At 51.8% G+C, this 22,746-nt stretch overlaps 2 protein-coding genes across 2 annotated transcripts in view; both read left to right on the top strand.

Annotated features, from left to right (window-relative positions):
- Positions 1 to 8,752, top strand: part of OTOP1 (otopetrin 1) — a 31,861-nt gene extending 23,109 nt beyond the window's left edge. Inside the window, exons 4-6 of the mRNA XM_039838048.1 lie at positions 14 to 144; positions 2,930 to 3,849; positions 8,436 to 8,752. Coding sequence (XP_039693982.1) covers positions 14 to 144; positions 2,930 to 3,849; positions 8,436 to 8,606 — 1,222 coding nt within the window. The 3' untranslated portion in view covers positions 8,607 to 8,752. The remainder of the gene's footprint in view (positions 1 to 13; positions 145 to 2,929; positions 3,850 to 8,435) is intronic.
- Positions 8,753 to 18,306: 9,554 nt separating this feature from the next.
- Positions 18,307 to 19,986, top strand: DRD5 (dopamine receptor D5). The gene has a single exon (XM_039838047.1). It carries the CDS (start codon positions 18,307 to 18,309, stop codon positions 19,723 to 19,725), a length of 1,419 nt encoding a protein of 472 aa, XP_039693981.1. The 3' UTR covers positions 19,726 to 19,986.
- Positions 19,987 to 22,746: the final 2,760 nt, after the last annotated feature.

The following is a 22,746-nucleotide window of genomic DNA, read 5'->3' as shown; positions in this document are numbered from 1 at the left end:
GTGTTTTTTTCAGATTTGGGGTGATCCACTCTGTGTTCACCAACCTGCTTCTGTGGACCAACGGCGTCCTGAATGAGTCAAAGCACCAACTGAACGAGCACAAGGAACGGCTCATGACTCTGGGCTTTGGGAACATAACGATAGGTGAGTGGTGACGGCCGCCCTGGGCCACGCTGGGACGTCTTGGGAACCTGCAGGGACCAGGAAGCTCGGAGATGAAGGCAGTTTCCAGAGAACTCTAGGGTCCATCCAACTTAGCACTGGCCAGACAATCCTCTGTCACTGTTGAGAATCTTGCAAAACCTCATGAGTCTCTCGTGCTGGCCCCGTAAGTAGCTGTGCTGAGCATAATTAAAGGTCTTCAGTGACTCAGACGCTGGTCAGACCCAAGGGTCATCATTTGGGTCACCACTTCTCACGGTCCACTTCAGAATGGAAATAAATGTCTTTGTTTACAACTATGGCAGATTGGCGGTTGTTTCTGTCGGGGGGTTTAATTAAGCCTTTATTACGAGTTCTTTCCACTAAAAATAGAGCTTTTAGAAATCCACAGACATCTAATGGTGGGTTGTGCTTAATTGGTTTTAGTTCATTCGAAGTCTTCATTTAACTCTACTTTGCTCATAATTCTGGCCTGCCTTTATTCTTCCTTGTTTTCCTGTAGTGCTAATATTTCTGGTTTCTTCCCAAGTCCTTTAGCGTTGGTGACCTCTCGCTTCTACACTCGAACACTGAGGCTGGCAGGGATGCGAAGCAGGGAGAAGGGCTACGTACTGGGAATCCGATGTCTTGGGTTCGGGCCTTGTTCCCATCGCGTACGAGCTGTGTGACCTTCGGCCTCTCCGAGCCTCCCTTTTCCCATTTGTGAAGCCAGGGGACCTGTACCATGTACTTTCAAAGAGCCCCTCCAGCTCTACCGTACCACACAGCTATGCCAGCCGTATGACCCAGGCCGGTCGCAGAGGGCCCCCGTCGCCTCACCGGCGGGGTGCGGATGATGAAACCTGGGGCGCACACCGTATTTCTGCACCATTCCCAGCCAACAGTCCACTCTTGGGCCCTTCTCTCTCTTCGGGCTTCATTTTTCTCGTTGCTAGTAATAACAGGGGCAGCAATGACAACAATAACGAACACAGAGTTTTGTTAAGCACTTGCTGAGTGCCCGGCGCGGTCCCAGGCGCCGGACCTGGTTCATTTCATTCTTGTCCCAGCATGCTGAGGTGGGCGCCTTGGACCGCATCATACGAATGAAGCCGTTGAAGCACAGAGAAGTTAAGTAACTAGCCAAAGTCACACAGCGAGTCATGATTGAGTCAGGATCTGAAGCCTAGCTATCTGGCTCCAGGGACCTCTGTGAAAGAGAGGATAAGACTAATTTTTTAAAAAAGGATTCCATCAGCTCTCTTAATCTGACTCTGTTAATCTGACTCTTCCCCTGTCCCTTGCATAGTACAGTATTGGGTTACAAGTGGTGGGGGACCTCTTTATGAATTGAAAATTGCAGTCTTCTGTGAAAGTGAGGGTACTTAATGCCAACACGAAGCCTGTCCATCTGACTTTATAAATAGTATATTTATAAATTAAAACAATGACAAAGTGTAAAAAAAAAAATCCACAATAATACCTACCTAGAAATGCAATTAAATGCTGTTAACATTTGGTTATTTCTTTGTAGTTTGCTACTTATTTATACTTGAGATCCTACTGTATATATTTAATCTTTACTTTTGACTACAACTAAGAAACAAACTTTCCATTGCAACCCAAACGCACATATACCTGTATTTGTGTACACATATATCATGAAATAATAATCATAATATATTGAGGACACTCTCAAATTTCTATTGTGTTTAATTCCACTCACTCTATCTTGTTCTATCCTGTTCTATTCCACACTGAGGTGTTTCTCTCTCTCCTTCCCTCCCTCTCCCCACCATCTCTCTCTCTCTCTCTCTTTCTCTCACACACACACACACACACAATTTTACCTAATGCTTTGATTATATTTTTTGATTTAGCCCTTAGAATAGATTGGAATTATAGATTAAAGACTGTATATCATCTTTAAAGCTTTTGTTGCATACTTCATTATTTACTCACATTTCCCCTTCTATTATGAAACGTTTCTTTATACCTTTGCCAGCATCTTCCAGGCGGTGGCAACTTGCCGTCCCGCCACTGGTGTCTGAGGGCGCCTGTGTCATGTCACACTTGTTAGCCTTGGATAGTCTCGAGAGGAAAATCTTTGCTAATGAGAAAGGGCATTTTCCCTCACAGAGTTATTTTTTAAAAATAATTTTTTAAAATTACACATGTAAATCATATTCACATTGAAAGTTTTGAAAATACAGGGAAATGAAATCTGGAGGAAAATAGCACATTGTGCACCATAAACTTACACAGTGTTACATGTCAATGACATTTCAACAAAGCTGGGACAAAGGGACACTATAACAATTTCTTTTACCGAAAAAAAGAAAAGAAAAATCACTTGCCATTTTTCTACTCAGAGATAACCACTGTAAACATTTTCGTTTGTGTCTTTCTAGTCTTTTCTATGTTTATCTATCTGTCTATCATCTGTACATCTATAAATTATAAAAATAGAGTCATGCTCTGGCTTCTTTGGCAAGCCTCTCATTCGATATCTTGTGAACATCTTTATGTGTTGCTAAGTAAACTTCTGCCATACTATTTATAATGGCTGCATAATATTCCAATGTATGGATAAATATGATTTGTGTATTTAATACTTATTGGGGGATAGTCCCGGCTATCAGTTTAACTATGATATTAAACATAACAAGCTTTTAATTCAATGGGAAAACCCAAGCGTGAATCCGCAGTGAAAATATTTGTGTGCTTTCCCATTTCCCAATGAACGTGCTAATCACCCTCCCGTGTGATCCGCCTCCCCCTCCCCCAGAGCTCGACGACCACACACCGTCGTGTAACTGCACGCCCCCGACACTCTGCTCTGCCATCTCTCACGGGATCTACTACCTCTACCCTTTCAACATTGAATACCAGATCCTGGCCTCCACGATGCTCTATGTCCTGTGGAAAAATATTGGACGCCAAATGGACAGTCCTCAGCACCAGAAGATACAGTTCAAGTTTCACGGGGTCACGGTGGGCTCGGCCCTGGGCCTGACCGTGCTGGCCGCCACGATTGGGGTCGTGGTGGTGTACCTGATTCAGATCGGACGCTCCAAATCCAGGAGCGAGTCGGCGCTCACCATGTTCTACCTGTACGCCATCGCCTTGCTGGTGCTCATGGGGGCTGCGGGGCTGATGGGAACCCTGATCTACAGGCTTGACGAGCAATCACTAGACGAATCCAAAAACCCGGCCCGCAAGCTGGACGCGGACCTCCTGGTGGGCACGGCCTCCGGCTCCTGGTTCCTCTCCTGGGGCTCCATCCTGGCCATACTCTGTGCCGAGTCCCGCCCCGCGTACACCTGGTACAACCTGCCCTACTCCGTCCTGGTGATCGCCGAGAAGTACATCCAGAACCTCTTCATCATCGAGTCCATTCACCAGGAGCCCGAGCTCTCGGAGGACATCAGAACCCTGCGGGTGGTCACGGTCTGCAATGGCGGTGCCACCCCCCTCGCTGCTTCCTGCCTGAAGAGCGGAGCCTCGGCCGGGGGTGTGGCTTCCCGGGGCAGCGAGGTGCCACCTGCGAGCCGTGGAAGTATGTGTCTGCGAGAAGGCGGCGGCAAAGAGGAGGGCACCGGGGAAGGGGCCCCGCGCCCCGCCGGCCACCCCCATTTCTTGCAGGGCGATGCCAAGAGAAGAGTCTTGAGGAATATCGCAGCCTTTTTGTTCCTCTGCAATATTTCGGTAATCTACATCGAGTTATTTGTTTATTTTTTTAAACCAGCTAATCTGTTTTCCTTGCCTTTTTCAAATAAGGCATGGAGGCAGCTCGTAATCAAAATAATTTAAGTGTAAACTTAAAAAATGAGGCTGGCAGGTAGGTTCTATTCTCTACAGATCCACTTACTGAGTATCCTGCTGTGCGCCAGGGGCTGGGGGCTGGGGCTGTGGGAACTAAAGACTAAAGGTGAGAAGACTCGATCTCTTTTCTCAGAGAGGTCGCAGAAAGGAAAATATGAGACCGTGGGCAGGGTGTGCGCAAGGTGCATTTGGAACAGGGACTGTTCGCCTTTCCACGCGACTATGCTTGCCAGGGTGCTTGTTGCCACATGGTCGTAAGATGGCTGCAGCAGCACCAGACATCACGTCTGGTGTCGAGACAGGAAAGAGGAGGGGGAAAGGACCGGTGCTAGGGAGTGTCCTTCACGTGGCCACCCGTAGCTGGAAGGTAGCAAGGCAGAAGAAGGGGTACGATCAGTCACTCAATATCATCTGCCTCAGCCTCAGGAATGGTTGGGAGGTTACCAGGTGGCCATAGCAAGAAAAAGCGTTTTGGGGCAGAGGGCACACAATGTGCAAAGACACAGAGGCAAACGACCCCACAGCCTATGTTGGGAGCACCACGGAGTTCAGCATGAATTCTGCACGCGTGAAACAGAGCGGCAGAGCGGGATGTAGGACGGGTCCGGTTAGAGGATCCGACTTGAGCAGAGCCTCGTAAGCCTGGCCAAGGGCGGTCTTTTTTGTCGAGGGCGACAGAGGGCTGTCTGTTTTGTGTCTGGAACGCTGCCCTCGGCAGCGGCATGCAGCAGGACGGAGAGGTAAGGCTGAAGGCAGGGAGCGGGAGCAGAACCCGGTGACTGCCCTGCCCGCGTAAGAAATGCTGGGGACCTGGACGGAGGCAGCGGTGCTGGAGATGGAGAGAGAAAGGAATGAGAAGCGTGTGTGTGTCGAGATCTGTTCTAGAGAACGCGGGAGGGGGCGGGGCTTGGTAACGAGGAGGAAGCTGGGGACGTCCAGGCCTCGGACCCTGCCATCTTCACGGTCAGCTCTGCCCCCAGCCTCCTCAGATGATCAGGGCTGCTCCGCTTCCCCATCAGCTCACTGGCCTTTGACCTTCCTCCCCGTAATGTCAGCTGGTACATGACCAGGGGCCGCAACTTTTGAAATTACCCTCATGCCACAAAATGGGGAGGAGCCATCAGAGGCCAAAACAACCACGTGTCTGCCAATCAAATATGATTCCTGCTCTAGGTCACCTGGATGGGCCTCGGTCCCCATGCAGGTGGGCAGACAATTATGAGGCGCTCTGAAGGGCAGAGACACCTGCAAGAGTTTGGCTCCAGGCGCGCCCTCTTCTTGCAGCTCACAGACATTTATCGAGCACCTGCTGTGTGCCAGGAACTGTGCCGGGACCCGTGAGCACAGCCACGGACACGGATGTTAAACAGGCAAGCGAGAGAGTGAGCCCTTGGTAACGACCGCGGGGCGCACTTCGAGGCTTCTAGTGACAGAGGGGCGTGTCAGCTCAGGTTCTCATGTCAGACTTAGATCTGGAGCTTCCCCTAACGCGTTTTGTTTTCTACACACCCGGAGGTATGAACGCATCTCTTTCCAGCAAGTTCAGAGAACACTCTTTCCTGTGCCGGGTCTGGCTTCATCCTAAATGCCATCGGAGGGTCTTCCAATGGGACTGATAGGATCTGATTCATGGTACTTGTTTTGGTGGTTTAATTTTTAAGTGTGGTAAAAAAACACAAAATCGATCATTTTACCACTTTAAATGCACTATTTCAGTCATGTCAAGTCCATTCACGAAACAGAGCGATGATCACCACCATCCACCTGCGAAACTTTTTTACCTTGCGAAGCTGAAATTCTGCATCCATTAAACAACTCCACCCACCCCAGCTTCTCCAGCCACCGGCCTCCCTTTCACACCCTTTATGAGGCCGACCGTTCTCTTACGTAGCTCAGGTCGATGGATGGTACAGGATTTGTCCCTTTGTCTACTTCGCATGATATCCCGCTGGTTCATCCGCGCTGGCGCGTGTGAAGGGAGAGAGACGTCGGGAACAGTTTCCAGGTTCTGACTGGAATTCCTAGGTAGATGTTGACGCTATATCTGGAGGTGGGGGACTCCGAGGGGGCACAGGCTTGGGGCCGGGCTCAGAGTGGAAGGAAGACAGTTTAGTGCCGGACGTCCAAGCACCAAGCTGCCTCTGTGACATCCGAGTAGACACAGCCAACAGGCAGATGATCACGTTTTCTGTTGTGGGGTGTAACACACGACCCCAGATGTATGACCAAAACAACAACTGATCGATTGTGTCTTACGACCTCGTGGGTCAGAAGTTCTGGCTGGGGTTGGCTGGGCAGTTCTGTTCCTCACAGTGTTGACTGAAGCTGGCAGGTGGGCAGAGATGGAGGGGCCAAGGTCTGGGTGGGGCCAGCTGAAAGGCCGGACTCACCTGGGACTCTTGGCCGTGGCATCTACGTGTCGATTATCCAGCGTGGCGGTCTCAGGGCCTCAGAGCCAACCTTCCGGGAGATTGGAAGTGCCAGTCTCTTAAGGCCTGTCGGCGGAGATTGCACGGCACCAGTTCTGACGTGTTTTATGGGTCGATCGAGCAGTGACAGAGTCCACCCAGATTCAAGGGAAGGGAACACAGACCCACCTCTCAGTGGGATGAGTGACAAAGTATTACAGCCAACTTAGCAGTAGGTAGAAGGATCTGGTTTCAGGAAAGAGGCTCAATCGCCTCTCCTCCCTTTCTTCTCATCTTCCCTCCCTCTCTTCCTGAGACTTATCCGCTCAGCGCCTGCCGAGGGCCAGGCACAGCTGGGAGCCATGGCGGGCAGCATGACCTCCTATGGGGCTCACACACCAGAGGGCAGGACTGGCCATAAACAATCAAACAGGAAAAAACGCCTTTTAGTGACACGCGCTCTGCAGAGACGTAAGGAAGGAGGCTGAGCGAGACAGGGCTGAGGTGGCCATCCCAGATCACGAGGCCTAGATTGGCCAGAGGGCCTCTCTCAGGTGGTGGCATTCGAGCCGAGAGCCGAACGGCAGGGAGGAGCTGGCCACGCGGGCCCCGGGAGGAGAGAACGGCCAGTGCCAAACCTCGGGCGGGCGTGAGCCTCTCATTCAAGGAAGAGAAAGACAGGCCACGTGACTGGGGCCGGGTGGTGGGGGACAATCCGGAGAGAGGGTTTGGGGGGCAGTAAAAGATTTGCCAAAAAGAGGGCTTTATAATCCCACGTAGGGGGTAGATTTTATTTTAAGTATGCCGTGAAGACTTTGGAGGTTTAACTAGGGAAAAGACATAATCGTATTTATATAAAAGAAATTAATCTCGCAGCCGAGTGGCAAATAGGTTGTAGGGGCAAGAGGTACACAGGGAGACCAGTCAGGAGGCTACTGCAAGGGTCTGGGCGAAGGTGGTGGCCTGGACGGATGGGGTTGGAGAGACGTGGTGACTGAGGATGTCATTTTGGAGGCGCAGTCGTCAAGACTTGCGATGGATGGGGCAGCAGGTGGATGGTGATGAGGATCAGAGGGAAAACGAGATGATGCTTGGGGTTTGGATTGAGTGAGTGGGAGGAAGATGCTGCTGAGATGGGAGGAAGTGGAGGCGGAGGAGCCGGGACAAGAAACTGAGAGGGACGGACCGATGTGTACGTTCCAGGGGCAACAGAAACAAAAGGTTGTTGCCTTAGGTTTTGCAAACTTAGTCGCCTTTTGATTCTCAACTGAGTCCTCCGAGACAGGTGTTAGTATTTCCACCTTACAGATGAGGACACTGAGGATTAATGAAGGTAAATTACAGTAGGTAAAAACTGGGGCTGTAGGAACACGGAGGGAGTTCCTGAAGACTAGTTAGATCAAGGAGGGCTTCCTGGAGGACGTGGTGTCTCAGGACTTGCAGGAAGGTAGGATTTATCAGAGGGAAGACATGGAGCCCCCGACAGAGGAAGAGGCAGGAGCAAAGAAGACTTGGGAGAGAAGAGCATATTTGGGGGTTGTGCACAGCCCGGGGAGGCTGGAGGAAAGGGCGTGACAAGGGACATGGAGACATGGATGGGTGCCCTATCACTGAGGGAATTTGGACTTTCTCCTGAAGGCGACTGGAGCCACTGGTGAGTGACAATCAGAGGAGTGACAAAGTCCTATGTGTGCTTCATGCAGATCTCTCCTGTAGCCTGTGGGGGGTGGGATGAGGGCACCCACCGGAGTGGGGTGATCTTTGGGGGGCACTGCAGCAGTTCGTGCGGGGGAAGCTGAGGGCTCGACCAAGGTGGGGGCTGCAGAGCTGGAGGGGGTCAGACGGGTTTGAAAAGCGTTCCTCCAGGAGCAGGGCGGAGGGAGGGCAGGGTCAGGTGGGCTCAGTGGCTCTGATGGGCTCCACGGGGGTCAGAAATGGTGTAGAGACCGCTTATCACTGCGACAGGTGTGACTCAGTCTCCCTGTGTCCAGGTGGGCCCCTAGGGTTTGTGTGAGGCCTCCCCGGAGGCAGCATGGACCGTCCGTCTCTCTTCTCTTGCAGCTGTGGATCCCTCCCGCCTTCGGCTGCCGCCCCGAGTATGACAACGGGTTGGAGGAAATTGTCTTTGGCTTTGAACCCTGGATAATTGCGGTCAACCTGGCCATGCCATTTTCTATTTTCTACCGAATGCACGCAGCTGCCTCCCTCTTTGAGGTCTATTGTAAGATATAATCTATGTCTACATGAAAGACAGGCATGAGCGGACAAGAGAATTCACCGGAGCCACCTGGGAATGGCCAGGTTTGGCAAATATTGACTTTTACAATTGTGAGGTCTGCCGAGAAAGTCTGCCCGTTGTCTGCCATGATGGTTTCCTGTGGGCTGGATTGCCCATCACTCTGCATGAATGTAAACAAGTTGGATCAAATCAAGGAGGTGGCTGAAATCTGTCTTTGGTTAGTTAATTCCAATCACACCCAGGTTATTTTGTCTCCTTCCACGTGAGATCCTCTGATTCAGAAGAATGCGATCCCAGGATGGGAGAAATGTTTATCCAGCTTGTTTTTTCTTACAAATCATTTTCTGTTTGCCATTTATCATGTTACTGCATACAACTTTTATTGACCCGCTATGTAGTATAATCACCCTTAAATTTTACCTTCCCCAGAGCTCATGATATAGGTACGATCATGTTTAGTTTACATTGTACTTTCTAACTGTATTTAATTTTTGAACAGTCATTTTTATCCTTTTGATAGAAATTTGTGTATAGATTGATATAAAGACATATTTCTTACTGGAAATTTTGGCGTATTTTCATTTTGTGATCATTTTGAACTTTAAAAAATCTATATTTTACTCTTTTCTATCTCTCACTATAAATACACACATGCTTTTTTTTTATATAGAAAATATGGACATTTCAGAAGAGTAGAAAGAACATAATCACTGAGTATGCCATTGTTCAATCACTTTTGAATATCTTGATATATTTTTTTAGCCCTATGGATTCATAGGATTCTTTTCATTGTAATTATTGTTATATTTGCCAGTGCTGGTGAGACATCTTCAAGTTTGTATCCATTTTTCTCCCCACTTAACAATCTAGCATAAACCTTCCCCCTACATTGTTATAAATTCTTTCTAAATATCATTTAATACTGTATTACAGTCTACCAAGCGAATGGGCCGTAATTAGTTTCCTATTATTGGGTTTAGTGTTCATAACTTTTTGTTTTTTATAATTGACTCTGTAAAAATCAACCATATTTGTAAAGCATTTCCTATATCTAAAATTGCTTCTTTTAGATATATACTTAAAATCAGAATACCTATTCCAAAGTTTATAAATATTTTAAAGCCTCTTAAGGAATACTGATATTTGAGAGGCTTTTGTATATGTTTTCCCATAATTATTTTAAAATTATGATTAGTTTACTTACTATAAATACTAATGTATCTTTTCATCTTACTATAAATACTAATGTGAGTATCTTTCCATCTGTGTGTTTTTTTTTTGACGGCACAAGCAATAGGACTTTAAGAAACACTGATATTTTTACATGACCCAAATACTTTGTTTTAGAATTTTTTTTTTAAAGGGTAGATAGACTAAAAGTAAAACATCTATCATACCTTACATCTAGGGTGGCGGTTTTCAAACTAGGGGGATCTTGTCCCCTAGGGGACATATGGGAAAGTGCAGACATTTCGATTGTCACAATTAGGGGGTGTTACTGGCCTTCTTCAGTGGGCAGAGGCCTGGGATGCTGCTAAATACTCACAATGCGCTGGACTGCCCTCTCCGCAAAGGGTTGCCAGCCTCTGAATGTTAATAGTGCTGACACTGAGAAATTGTGATCTAGAGGTAATTGCTGTTAATTTCTGGTACCTGAGGTGCCCGTTAGCACACTCACACAGATGGATTGTTTTTATATATACTGAGCTTGCGAGTAACTTGCTTTTTTTTTTTATCTTACTACACCAGCATGCTCCTTAACTATTTTAGGGTCCCCATGGCATCGATTCTCACATGTCAGTGTGCGTGAGACTCACCTAGGGAGCTGTTAGGAGTCCCGCCCTCCCAGCCCTCTCAGCTCCCCCTGGGCTGGAGGGAGGCCCAGGACCATGCTCATCAGGAAGCTGGACGTCAACTTGCCTTCCCACGTCATTCTCCACCGTGGGGACCGATGTCCTGGGCGCTCGAATCATCAGGAAAATCTTACTCCCCTGCAGCAACCTTCTCCAGAAGGAGCCCGTGCATTTGGTAGCTTGAGCTCGCTCATCCCTGGCCCACGTCGAGCCAGGACTGAGACTCATGGGTACCATAGCCACGGCGAGGCAGAGTGGAAGGGTAGAGGCTGGACACCTGGGGTCACAATTAGCCCATGTGGCACCTGGGTGTGCATGTGAACAAGTGCCCTTTCCACAAGACTCTGGCACCAAACGCCACCAGCGTCTGCCTCGTCGCCCACGCTTGGGGGTCAAACGAGACTCTTTGTCCCTTCACAGCAAACGCCAGTCACGAACTCCAGTTGGAGTAAGTGCTCCTGCCGCCTGACCTTACTACGTGACCCTGCAGGTAGCAAAGCACCCCAGTACCCGTCTCCACCTCGAGTCCCAGCCCCTTGTAGACCTGGCGTGGTCAGCATCCCTACTCCACCCAAACGGACCACACCTACACAGCCAGTATGTTGTATGTTCGGGCAGTCACACCTTTCTAAAATCTCATTGTCTTTCTTCTCTATTATCATCTTTAAAAAAAAGTCAATTTGATAAAAAATATCCATCAAACAATTGCTTGAGGATGTGTGTCTAGAACAATCCATCAACTCGCAGAGCATTTCACTTTTCACCCAGTTATAAGATGCTACACGTGACTTAAAGTGGTGAAGAACAGGGCAGAAACGACCAGAAAACAGCTTGTTATTTATTCCGTCCTGAATGTACGAAGCCTTGCTGTGGAAGAGCACGGCCGGCAGGGGACGCTGGTGTCCGTCCTCCTGAACCCTCACCGGCACTTCCAGGTCCCCTACGTGGTAGGCGGGCAGCAGCCTTGAAGGTAAGAAACGCGAGGATGGGAGCAAAGTACCCGACTGGGCTCCGCCCACAGCTCTGGACTCCTGCAGCGTGTGCCATGTGGCTGTCACAACTCCGCCGGCTTCTAGTCCACACCTCCAGCCCTCCTTCACCTTTAAGGCACCAGAGGGCGCCTTAAGCCTGGTGGATAATGAAGAGTTCAGAAGAACCGGGGAGGGAGGTGCTCTGGTTTGCTTGCTGTGGACCGTGATGGGAGTGTGGCACGCATCTCCACAGCGGCTTGCAGGTGGGTTCTGCTCTCCTACTCAGATAGGGATGAACCAGCCGCCAGTGGTTTCTCCCCGCTGGGGCAGGAAGTGGAGACAGGGCTGACCGCCTGACAGCAGAAAGAGCCGCCTATGTGTCTCTGTCGGATGTTTCTGGAACGCCAGTTTTGGGTGACTGGTCTAAGCCAAGTGTAATAAGCCCACTCCACCTTTGCTGGAGACTGGTAAGGAGGTTGGTAGGTGACGAGTTCTAGACCAGGTGTTGGGTTTTACATTTTTGAAAGGTTATATTTAAAAAGAGAATATGCTGCAGAGACCACACATGGCCCATCAGGCCCACAATATTTGCTACCTGGCTCTTTATAGAAAACTTTTGCCGAAAGAGATGAGGGGAGGTTTGCCTCAGTGTGCTCGTGGGAGGAAGCCCGGCTCGGAAGGCCTGTGGAAGGACACACGGTGCCCCCCGAAGTTACATCCCTGATCCCAGAACCCGTGACTGTTACCATGACGGTTAAGGGACTTTGCAGAGGGAATGAAGTCAGGGACCTTGGGACGGAGAGACGGTCTTGGATTGTCATGGTGGGCCCGGCGTCCTCACAAGTGTCCTTACGAGAGGGAGATTGGACTGCAGAAGAGGAGGACGCAGTGTGACCCCAGAGGCAGAGGCTGGAGCGACGTGGGCCATAAGCCCGGGAATGCTGGGAGCCGCCAGGAGCCAGAGGAGTGAGGGACCGGCTCCCCGGCTCCGGAGCCGCCACTGGCACCTTGACCTCAGTGCCGTGAGGCTCACTTTTGGCTTCTCGCCTCCGGAGCTGAAGGATAACAGTGTCGTTTCAAGCCATTGAAACACATCGCTACGAACTTATTCCCAGATATCTTGACACCCTCTCCTCTCCCATGATACTTTGGTCTGTGCCACAAACACCGACCGGGCTCCTCCTGGCCAGGCTGATTCCAAGAGGCTGGGGCAACTTCGCCTCGGGCAGCTTGCAGGAGGCGGGAGGATGGTGAGTAAACAGCGAGTGAGCAGACCGCGACACTGCAGTGGACTTGAGAGCTGTCACAGAGGCGGGTGCCGTGCGCTGCGGGAGCCCAGGCACAGGGTGGCCGCCTCCTTGGCGTCTTGAGGAAGAGCCGCCGAGGTGGCCCATCGGCACTGGGCTTGAAAGGCGGAGAAGAGTGGGAAGGACATTCTAGGCAGAGGGGAGAGGGACAGCAAGGGCCCAAGACCTGAAAGCACTAGGCATGCTGGGAGCCACACCGGTGGCGGGTGGGGTGGGATCGGCCGGGGAAGCCTCTGGCGGCAAGGGACGCGGCCGGAACCAGCGGGCCACCAGGAGCACAGGTGGCGAGAATGGGCACACCCGCCTACACACCACACCGTCAAGGGCCACGCTGAGAAGCCTAGAGTTAACACGCCGATTTTTGTTGGTTGTGTTAATAAACACCCATGTGGGTCACAAGGAATCGTGGGGCGCGTTTAAGCTGGCGGAGGGCATGGCGTCTGTAGGAGGACCATCTTGGGGACAGAACGCCGCATGGAGAGGAGAGAAGACACCAAGACACCGATCCGTCAGGACCACTATGCAGGCGACGGGGACCTGGGTCGGGGGCGGCAGAGGGGATGATAGAAAAGCTTGACTGTCGAAGCCATTTTGGAACAATGAACCAGTAACGGCTTCCGTTAACTGCAGACTGTGTGGATGATATCATTTGCTCACAATTCTTTTGGGTGTCCCCACCTTGCCGCAGCTTCGCTGGGGACAGGGCACAGTTCTTGCTTGTCTACGTGACCTGCTTTGGTCAGGGTGCATGAGCTGAGTTAACATATGCTCAGTCTCACCAGAAGCTCCAAGTATGTGCATAGTTGGGGCAGCCCTGTCGGCTCCTGCCTTGTACCCCGAGAAGAGCAAGCCCAGGGAAGCCACTGGCCTGGGAATGAAAGACTCGAAGGGCAAACTGAACTGGACCCCCAGTTCAGGGCGAAGCTTTCCCAGTTGATCACAGATCACTAGTGATATATAAATGTTTGTTGTTTTAAGCCACTGAGGTATAAGAGCTATCTGTTATGCCACATTACGTAACACAACCTGACTAGCACAGAGACTAATCATTTCCTAAGGACAGCATGCCATTTATTCATGATATCTCTGCACAGTAAGTATTAATGTTACTGTTTTAAAGACGAGGAAACTGAAGCTCGGAGAGATTAAGTAACTACTCCAGGTGCCAGAGCTGGTAAGTTGGAGAGGAGGGACTTGAACCCAGGACTGTCTGACTTGCAAGCCCATTTTCCTTTAGTCCGCGTGGATGTGCTCACTTCCAGGATAGCTATTTTAAGCTGCCCGAAAGGGCTGCTTTCAGCCTCCTGTGTTTCTGAGCTGGGGAGGGGGTGGGGATCCAGGGACTGACCTTTGGGTATGAAGAAGCCTCAGGTCATCGTTAGTGGATGTGTGCTTGAGGTGGCTTTTCCAGCGACAGGGGTGGATGCTGCTGATGGGTCATGTCAGCCTCTCTGCCTGGGCTCCGCTGAGCCACGCTGAGCACGTTGGCAGGGCCGGAACCTGGGGAGCTCAGGTGTATCCTGTTGCCAAGGAACCGAGCCTGTTTTAGTGTAAAACATGGTGGATTCTTTGAGAGCAGCCGCAGCCGCAGCAGCAGCAGCAAACCCCAGCTGCGGTCCTATTGATTTAGTCATTCGTCTCAGTGAAACAAATCCAATTTAAAACACATCTTCGGAAAAAGTTGGATCGATGAGTTCAAACAGAAAAATGTTTGCCAACCAGATGAGGAAAAATCCCCGTGTGCTAGAACGTTCTAGGCAAGTCCTCTCGGTACAATTTTGCAGGAGCCGAGCACGTGAGAGGATCACTTCTTTGTCATCCGAAGGCGGGGCTCCAGCTGGGATACGGTAAGCGATAAGGAGCTATGAGCCGTCTGGTTGGTTCGAGTCCACGCTGATGAGGCTGCGTCTTTGATTTTCAGTTGCTTTCTCTGCCCGGCTCTTCTGAAAGATGTGGGGAAAGAGCCTGGGCGAGAAAGAGCAGCCACTGCTTACACAGAACCGTTGTCCCCAGCAGACACACCACCCCAGGAGCACAGGAGAGACCCGTGCGAGCAGTCGGGCTGTGTGTCGTTACTTTGCGAGCATAAGGTCTTATTGAGAGAGAGAAAACTTCGGATAACGGAGGGAACCGTCTCAGAGGGCTGAAGACCTACCCTTTCACACCTGCGCCTTCGTGCCCCTGAGCCTTTGCACGTGCTGTTCCTGCTGTTAGGACCGGCCCTCCGCCTGGAATGCTGGGAGGGGCCTCTCTTCTGTGCAGCCTTCCCTGCGCTTCCCGCCCCGACGGGTGGTCCAGCCCCGTTCTCACGCTACCACTGAACCTGGGTCGTTCCTTGCTCTAGGCCGGGCTTTTTCAGTTGCAGGTGACGACTGAGACCCAACTCAGACACGCGTTAGCAAAGGGTGATTTACTGGCTCCGTCACTGCAACGACCAGGGTTACGACTGGATCCAGAGGCTCAAGGATGGCGCTTTTTCTCTTATATGACACAGTTGCTTGACTTGAGAAGTTCTTTGTCTAGAGGAGCAAACGGCCACGAACAGTAACGAATGGTAGCAACGTGGTGTCACGGCTGCCGCAGCACAAGCCGACCCGGGGCTCCTGGAGCGCGGGACGCCCACTCAGCCCAGAAGAGGCGGCTGGGCCCAGGGCGCAGCGTCCCCCGGTGCTCAGGCGCCACCCAGCTTACAAGCCATGATCTAAAACTCCCCTTAGCTTCCCACCCACTGCCCTACAGATCCTGCTTCTCTCACGCCGCCTCCCCAGGCGTTTATTCCCTCCCCTCCTTTCTCCTTCTGCTCTTTATTAGGAAGATGCATGGTCTTCCGTCGGGCGACCAGCCCTTCCGCCTCCAGCCTCTCGGGTGCACTAACGCATCCAGTTCCCGACTCTCCACCACAAAAGCCAGGGCAGAAGCCTCCTCGGAGAGCAGCTGAGGGCGAGGCGCTGCTCAGAGCCACTCGCGCGGGAGCTGTGTGGGTCTCATCGCACTTACCTCTTAAACTACGATGGTTCACCCATTTCGAAGATGAGGAAACTGGGGCTCAGAGATGTCGAGTCAGTTGCTCGAGGTCCCACAGCTAGTAAGTGCCACTTTCTGCTGGCCATGCCTTTCCTTCTCTCCGTCTCCCCTTCTGTCCACGTAACGGTGATTTCAACCCAAGGACGGACCTCCGCTGGGAGCCCTCCCTGCGTACCTCGTCTAGGTCAGCGTCCTCTGTTGTACACGTTCATGACCTGTGCATCTTTCGTTCCTAGCGCTTGGCACAGTTGTAAACATGCGTTTTTTTTGGAGGGGGGGTGACTTTTGGGTTAAAGTCTATCTCTAGTACTAGACTAACCTGGAAGGGGAAAAGGGCAATATTTAATTTTTTATACACTTGTAATTCCAGGGAATAAACCAGCATTTGGGACATAAATAGGTGCTCAATAAATATTCGCTGAATAAAAGAATAAGGAACTGAAATTCAAACCCCTGTCTTGAAACCCCAAGTTCTTTTCTGACATCCTAAGTTGGTGTCCCCCAGGAGGACAAGATGGGATGGAGGTCATTTCAGAGCGAGGAACTACCATCTGACCATGAGGGAAATGAGTGTGTGTGTGTGTCTGTGTGTGCTGTGTGTGTGGGGTGGGGTGGGGGGTAGCGGCTTGAATCCGGGCTATATGGAGGAAGAGGAGTAACAAGTAGGAGCAGTCAGCAAGGGCAAGATGATTAAACGCCTTAAAAGAACTTACATTGTCTAAGGATCAGGGGCCACAAGGAGCTCCTGAGGGTTGTCCATCTGGGGAATGACGTGATCACAGTTAGGTCTGAGAAAGCTCATCCTGCCTGCCACTGAGTGGAGGCCGGACAGAGTAGTCACAGCAGCACATGGAGTGCCCTAACCTAGGCTGGTGTCGCCATAAGGCAGGTTGGGGAAGACACAGTCCCCGAGAGGAGTGGTCCAGCCCCTGGGAGATGGGGAGGGCTGGTATGGATGACTCTCCGTTCCTGGGCGCAGGCACCTGGACAGATGGTCTTGCCATCACCAGCAGCAGAAAGCGGGGCGAGGGGAGAAAGTTTGAGGGGCAAGGGCTGTCTAAGGCTGAGCTGGCTGAGCTGGAGAAGCTGAGACGCCGAGATGTTGCTCCGGGATGGCAGTGGCCCAGGGTGAATGGGGCCAGCGGGTCTGAGTGCAGAGACTAGCAGGGAGGGGATGAGGGACCTCACAGCAGGTGTCAGATGGAACCGCGCAGCGCGCTGATGGCGCCTCCACTTCTCTCTGCGGTTACCTTCAGCTGAGCTTAAACGCTGGCGGAGCAGCCACCTGGTAGTTCCTAAACTGAACCTGTCCGCCGGGGAGGCGCAGTGAGGTCCTGGGAAACTGCCGCCCGTCCCCAGGGTCTTTCTATACCATTCTTCCTCCCTTTTTTTACTTTTAAAATATTGGGCTTTGGGTCACCCATTCAAGCCTCGGTTTCCTCTTCTGTTAAGCACTGAGAAATTAATCCAGGCTTTTTAAAGTTTAAAAAGAGAAAGACTGTGCAGCAGGGGGGAGGCTCCCAGCTGCGGGGGTCCCCTTCCTCCTGCCTTTCTGGGTTCATCCCAAATTACTCCCCCGAGGACAGATGGCTCTAGGATTGGGGCGGGGTGAGGGGACTTTCCCAGAGGCCGGGTGAAGCCCCCATCTTAGTTGAGCCCCTGGGGGTGGGGTGGGACACCGCCTCTGAGCACCTTCCCCAGATGGCTTCCCTGAACCCTTACCCACGGTGGAGGGGTATGGATCAGTACCCCGATTCGTGGCTGAGGAAAGCAAGGACCAGTGAAGTTAAGTAGCGTGCTAAAGGTCACACGGCCAGGAATAAAGTCGCACCTGGGACTCGGGTCTGTGGGAAATCCAGAGTCGCCGCGTTTGCCCTACAAACGCTCCTTCCGGATCTGGAAGCCAGTGCGTCCCTGCCGCCCCAGCCCTACCTCACCGGCCTGTTCCCCAGACCAGACGCGGCCAGGGCCGGGGCCCCAGGACTGGACCAGACGCCTCTTCGTCTTCCCGGGGCGCGTTCTCGCCGCCGCGGGGTGAGAGTCTGGCACTGGGGGCGCCTCTCGGACCGGCGGGTTCGCCCCAGACTCCGGCGGGCGGGGCGCGGGAAAGAGGGGAGCGCGGAGGCGCGGGGGCGGGAGCGCCGGCCCTGGGAGCAGCGGGCGACAGAGGCAGCGCTGGCCGCTCCCGGCCCCCGCCCCCTCGGGGGTGGCTCGCTCTGCGTCTCCGGCTCCCAACCAGACACAGCCGCCGCCGCCTCCCGGCGCGCTGCGGGCTCCCGGGTGCAGCCCCGCGGGGCCCCGGCCGCTTCCTGTCCCTAGCGCCAGCCCTGGAGGGGCGCGAGGCAGCCACCAACCCGGAAGGGGACCCCGTGCGCCCCGGGGACCTGGCGCCGCGCACGGTGAGCGCCCCTCGGGGCTCAGGGATCCCTTAGCCGCGGGTCCCGACGCGCCACCGCGTGGGTGCCCGATGGGGCCGCCCGGGGGGCGCAGGGCTGAAGCTGGGAGCGCACGCAGCCCGGCCCTGCCGCCCAGCCCGACATGCTGCCGCCGGCGCGCAACGGCACCGCGCACCGGGTGCGGGTCGGGCACCTGCGGCTGGCTCCGGGAGGCGCCGAGGGGGGCTCCGAGGGGGCGGCGCCGCTGGGGCCCGCGCAGGTGGTCACCGCCGGCCTCCTGACGCTGCTCATCGTCTGGACCCTGGTGGGCAACGTGCTGGTGTGCGCGGCCATCGTGCGAAGCCGCCACTTACGTGCCAGAATGACCAACCTTTTCATCGCGTCTCTGGCCGTGTCTGACCTCTTTGTGGCGCTACTGGTCATGCCCTGGAAGGCGGTCGCCGAGGTGGCCGGTTACTGGCCCTTTGGGGCCTTCTGCGATGTCTGGGTGGCCTTTGACATCATGTGCTCCACCGCCTCCATCCTGAACCTGTGTGTCATCAGCATGGATCGCTACTGGGCTATTTCTAGGCCTTTTTGCTACCAGCGCAAGATGACCCAGCATGTGGCCTTGGTCATGGTGGGTCTGGCCTGGACCTTGTCCATTCTCATCTCCTTCATCCCAGTCCAGCTCCACTGGCACAGGGACAAGGTAGGCTCCTGGGACGGGGTGGACCCGCCATCCAACCTGGCCAACCGGACGCCCTGGGAGGAAGCCGGAGAGCCGGAAGTGATGGCCGAGAACTGTGACTCCAGCCTGAACCGAATTTACGCAATCTCCTCCTCGCTCATCAGCTTCTACATCCCGGTGGCCATCATGATCGTGACCTACACGCGCATCTACCGCATCGCCCAGGTGCAGATCCGCAGGATTTCTTCCCTGGAGCGGGCGGCGGAGCATGCGCAGAGCTGCCGGCGCCGCGTGGCCGGTGCGCCCACCAGCCTGCGGGCATCCATCAAGAAGGAGACCAAGGTCCTCAAGACCCTGTCGGTGATCATGGGGGTCTTCGTGTGCTCCTGGCTGCCCTTCTTCATCCTTAACTGCATGGTCCCTTTCTGCAGCGGACGCCCTGAGGGCCCTCGCGCCGGCTTCCCGTGCGTCAGCGAGACCACCTTCGACGTCTTCGTCTGGTTCGGCTGGGCCAACTCCTCGCTCAACCCCATCATCTACGCCTTCAATGCTGACTTCCGGGAGATGTTTACCCAGCTGCTGGGGTGCAGCCAGCTCTGCTCGCGCACCCGAGTGGAGACAGTGAACATCAGCAATGAGGTCATCTCCTACAATGAGGACACGGCCTTCCACAAGAACATCGCCGCCACCTACATCCACATGATCCCCAACGCCGTGACCCCCGGGGACGCAGAGTTGGACAAGGAGGAGAGCCCTTTCCATCGCACGCCCCAGATCTCTCAGACGTCCCCAGATGGTGACCCTGCTGCCCAGTCGGCCGGGGATCTGGACTGTGAGGGGGAGGTGTCATTAGGTAAAATCACGCCTTTCACCCCAAATGGACTCGGTTAAACCGTGTAAGAAATGCTCCTCACTGAACCGTGTAACCGCACGGACTTTAAGAAGCATGCGAAACACACACGCAAACACATTTCCAGTGCTGCTCAGTGTATCATTTTTCCTCTGTCTCTGTCTAGTAGCCTTTGGGTTTAGAAACCTTAGGTGATTGGCTTGTGGTTGAAACAATTGGCAGAGGCGATTGGAACAAACTCAGTCAAATATACCCCAGTCTGGCTAAGGAAGGAGGTGGTATTTAGTCCTTAAAAAAAAAAATGGAACTTGGTCTTTAAAAAATATACCCTCCCTTCCCCTTTTAACAAATGGATTGCTCAGTGACTTGCGTTTGGCTTGATTTGTAAATGACGAGCTCAACGTGTGGGTACTGCTATGGGGGTGCGCAGCTCTCCTGTATCTTGCTTCCTGTGGCCCCGTGTTCATGCAGTTTCTGCTTTATGTCTTTACTACAGCTGAGGAATTCTTCCTGACTTGTTCTGGTGTCTAATAAACACAAATCATGTGTGTTATGGGGTGAGTCTCTTTGCTTTGCCAGACTGTTTTGAGGATGACTCCTGGAGAAATCATGAGCGCGTCCTTTCAAAGCAGGAAAGATTTTCTTTACAGTTTGGCCTTAAAGATGCACACAAGGTAAGGGATCTTGAAGAGCTTCCAATTTTTCAGATTTTTAAAGACTTAGATACACACATCTTGAGTCTGTACTGAAAACTAGCTTCAATGCCACAAATATGAATGTCTCAAGCCTGGAATCAAATATGAATGTCTCAAGCCTGGAATTCTAAATTTTTTCTGATTTGGAATCTTCTTTTAAAAATATCATACCATAAAATGGTTCTCCCGATTCCCAGACAGATGCTATTAGTTCAGTGAGAAGATCATGTAGAATAATGGCTAGATCTTTCTCAACCTCAAATCTATAGGGTTTTAAAGTTATGTGGATTTTCATCAACCATGCTTTCCAAAAGGCTTTGAGATGTGTGAGTTGATATGCTTTATGAAACAAATCCCATTTTTAAATAGGCATTTACATTTGTAGACAACAGGAAATGAGAGAATGCATTTCCACGATAATGTAAGAGCCAGAGATGAAATTTGAATGAACTTGAAATTGGAAAATCTGCCGCTTGAGATGCTCCACAAAACAAAGCCCAATGAATTCCAGTGTTTTTGCTTTTCCGCTCTGCAGTCTGCACAGTGAAGGGCAGCGTTTTCTTCCAGAACCATTCCAGTCGAGAGCGTATTATTACCATTAGATCTAAAGGTGAGCGTGGTTATTGGAAGCAAATGAAACGTGAATACGTAATTTCTTACAGTCAGTCCCTACTTTGAAGCAGGCTCATCAAGGACAGTTTAATCAACTTTGGCCTCTTTAGGGATAATTTTATTGTCAGTCTACTGAACAGCCATGTCTCGTTCACTGCAAAACGTGCAGTGCCTGGCCCATATTGCTTAATAAATATTTGTCGAATAAATAACTGACTATTTTTGGAGCAGTGAGATTGAAAGCAAATCTTATTTGGTACATTAATTTTCAATCTGATTTAGTCAAACCAGTATTGAAATCTGAGGTCTGTGTTTAGTTTATGACCTCTTGTGAACTGATAGCTAAGTGGACCATTTGGAAATTATCAGAGGCAATGAAAATGCCTTGCTCTGTTTCAGGAGGTGGCAGGCTGTGTGGCCTCGAATAAGTCAGTTAACCTCTCTGGGCCTCACTTTCCATCTGCATCTGTAAACCAAAAAAGTCTTAAACACCAGAGCAGTTTTCCAAATCGTGCTTCACGATGGCGATGTCCACGGGTGGGGTCTCGGGTGCAGTAAGTTCAGCAAACCTAGGGCTCCTTGGAGCTTTTCTTAGGCATTGTGAGTCCTCAAGCAGCAGAGAATTCTGCATCGTTTCCCAGTGCCTTTGACCTTGTGGATCCTTGTTTAGTGGAATTCCTTATTCTCAGCTCTCTGGTACCACAGTGGCAGAGAACACAGTTCGAGAAACTCCAATTGAGCTGGAAATCTCTCAAATGCAGCTGTTCTATTCTAAAGGGCCGGCTTCTAGAAGCAAAATCTTTTGTGGCAAACATTATTCTAGGCCCCAGTTCAAACAACTTCTGTGTCAGGAAAGCACGGGTTATGTGAAGACTTTGGACACCCCTTCTACAAAAGACCATTCAAGTATTTATGCCTATGACAAGCTAGGCAGCATCCTAGGAATGTAGACACTGTCGAATGCTCTGATGTCTTGGAAGTTCTATTTCAGTGGGAGAGAGACAGGCAGATAGACCCTACCTTACGGGGCTGGACTGCAGTGCGCTGTGCTGTAGAGACTTTGATATGTCATATCAGGCAGTGACATGAGGGAATGGCAAGTGCACTTGCACTTGGGACTATGCTTGGCATGCTGGGAGAAGAGAAGGTGGCCCATATGGCTGGAGGGCTAGGACAGGTTAATGCTGATAACAGTCTGGGCACCCTAGGGACACCTGTGCTGGGTACTCATGTGCTAGTCCAGCTAATGCTCCCAGCCCTGAGAGGCAGGCACTTTTAAGGCACGAAGAGGCTAAATAACTAGCTCATGGTCACGTAGCTCATGAGCAGCCGAGCTACACTTGAACCCCGCGCAGTCTGGCTGTGGAGTCTTCAATCTAAATGGCCCTGCAGTGGTGAGAGGGGCTGCCAGGGCATCCCAGTCAGCAAGTGACCAGCATATTCCCAGTTCATTTGTTAATTAGCTGGTGAGCTGAAGCGGTCCTCTGACCATCTGCAAGACCGCCTTCCTGTGCACCTGCTCTGAGCACGCCTTCGTGTTTGGAGGGCGGGCAGCAGAGGGCAGTGGGAAAAAAAAGGCCCTTCTCTGGATGGCCACGTGCTTTCTTGATTCTTATCTAATCCTCACATGAACCTCATGTGCTTTTATTTTCCCATTTTATAGATGAGAACACTGAGGCACAGAGATGTTAACTGTTGTCCACAGTCATATGACCAGTCAGTGGTGGAATGAGGGTTTACACCTAGGCCAGTGGT

Source organism: Pteropus medius, unplaced genomic scaffold (assembly GCF_902729225.1).
Source record: "Pteropus medius unplaced genomic scaffold, Ma_sr-lr_union100, whole genome shotgun sequence".
NCBI lineage: Eukaryota > Metazoa > Chordata > Mammalia > Chiroptera > Pteropodidae > Pteropus > Pteropus medius.
This window is presented reverse-complemented; position numbering and strand designations above follow the sequence as displayed.

Coding starts and splice junctions, on each gene's coding strand:
- DRD5 (XM_039838047.1), top strand. CDS start 18,307: ATGCTGCCGCCGGCGCGCAACGGCACCGCGCACCGGGTGCGGGTCGGG.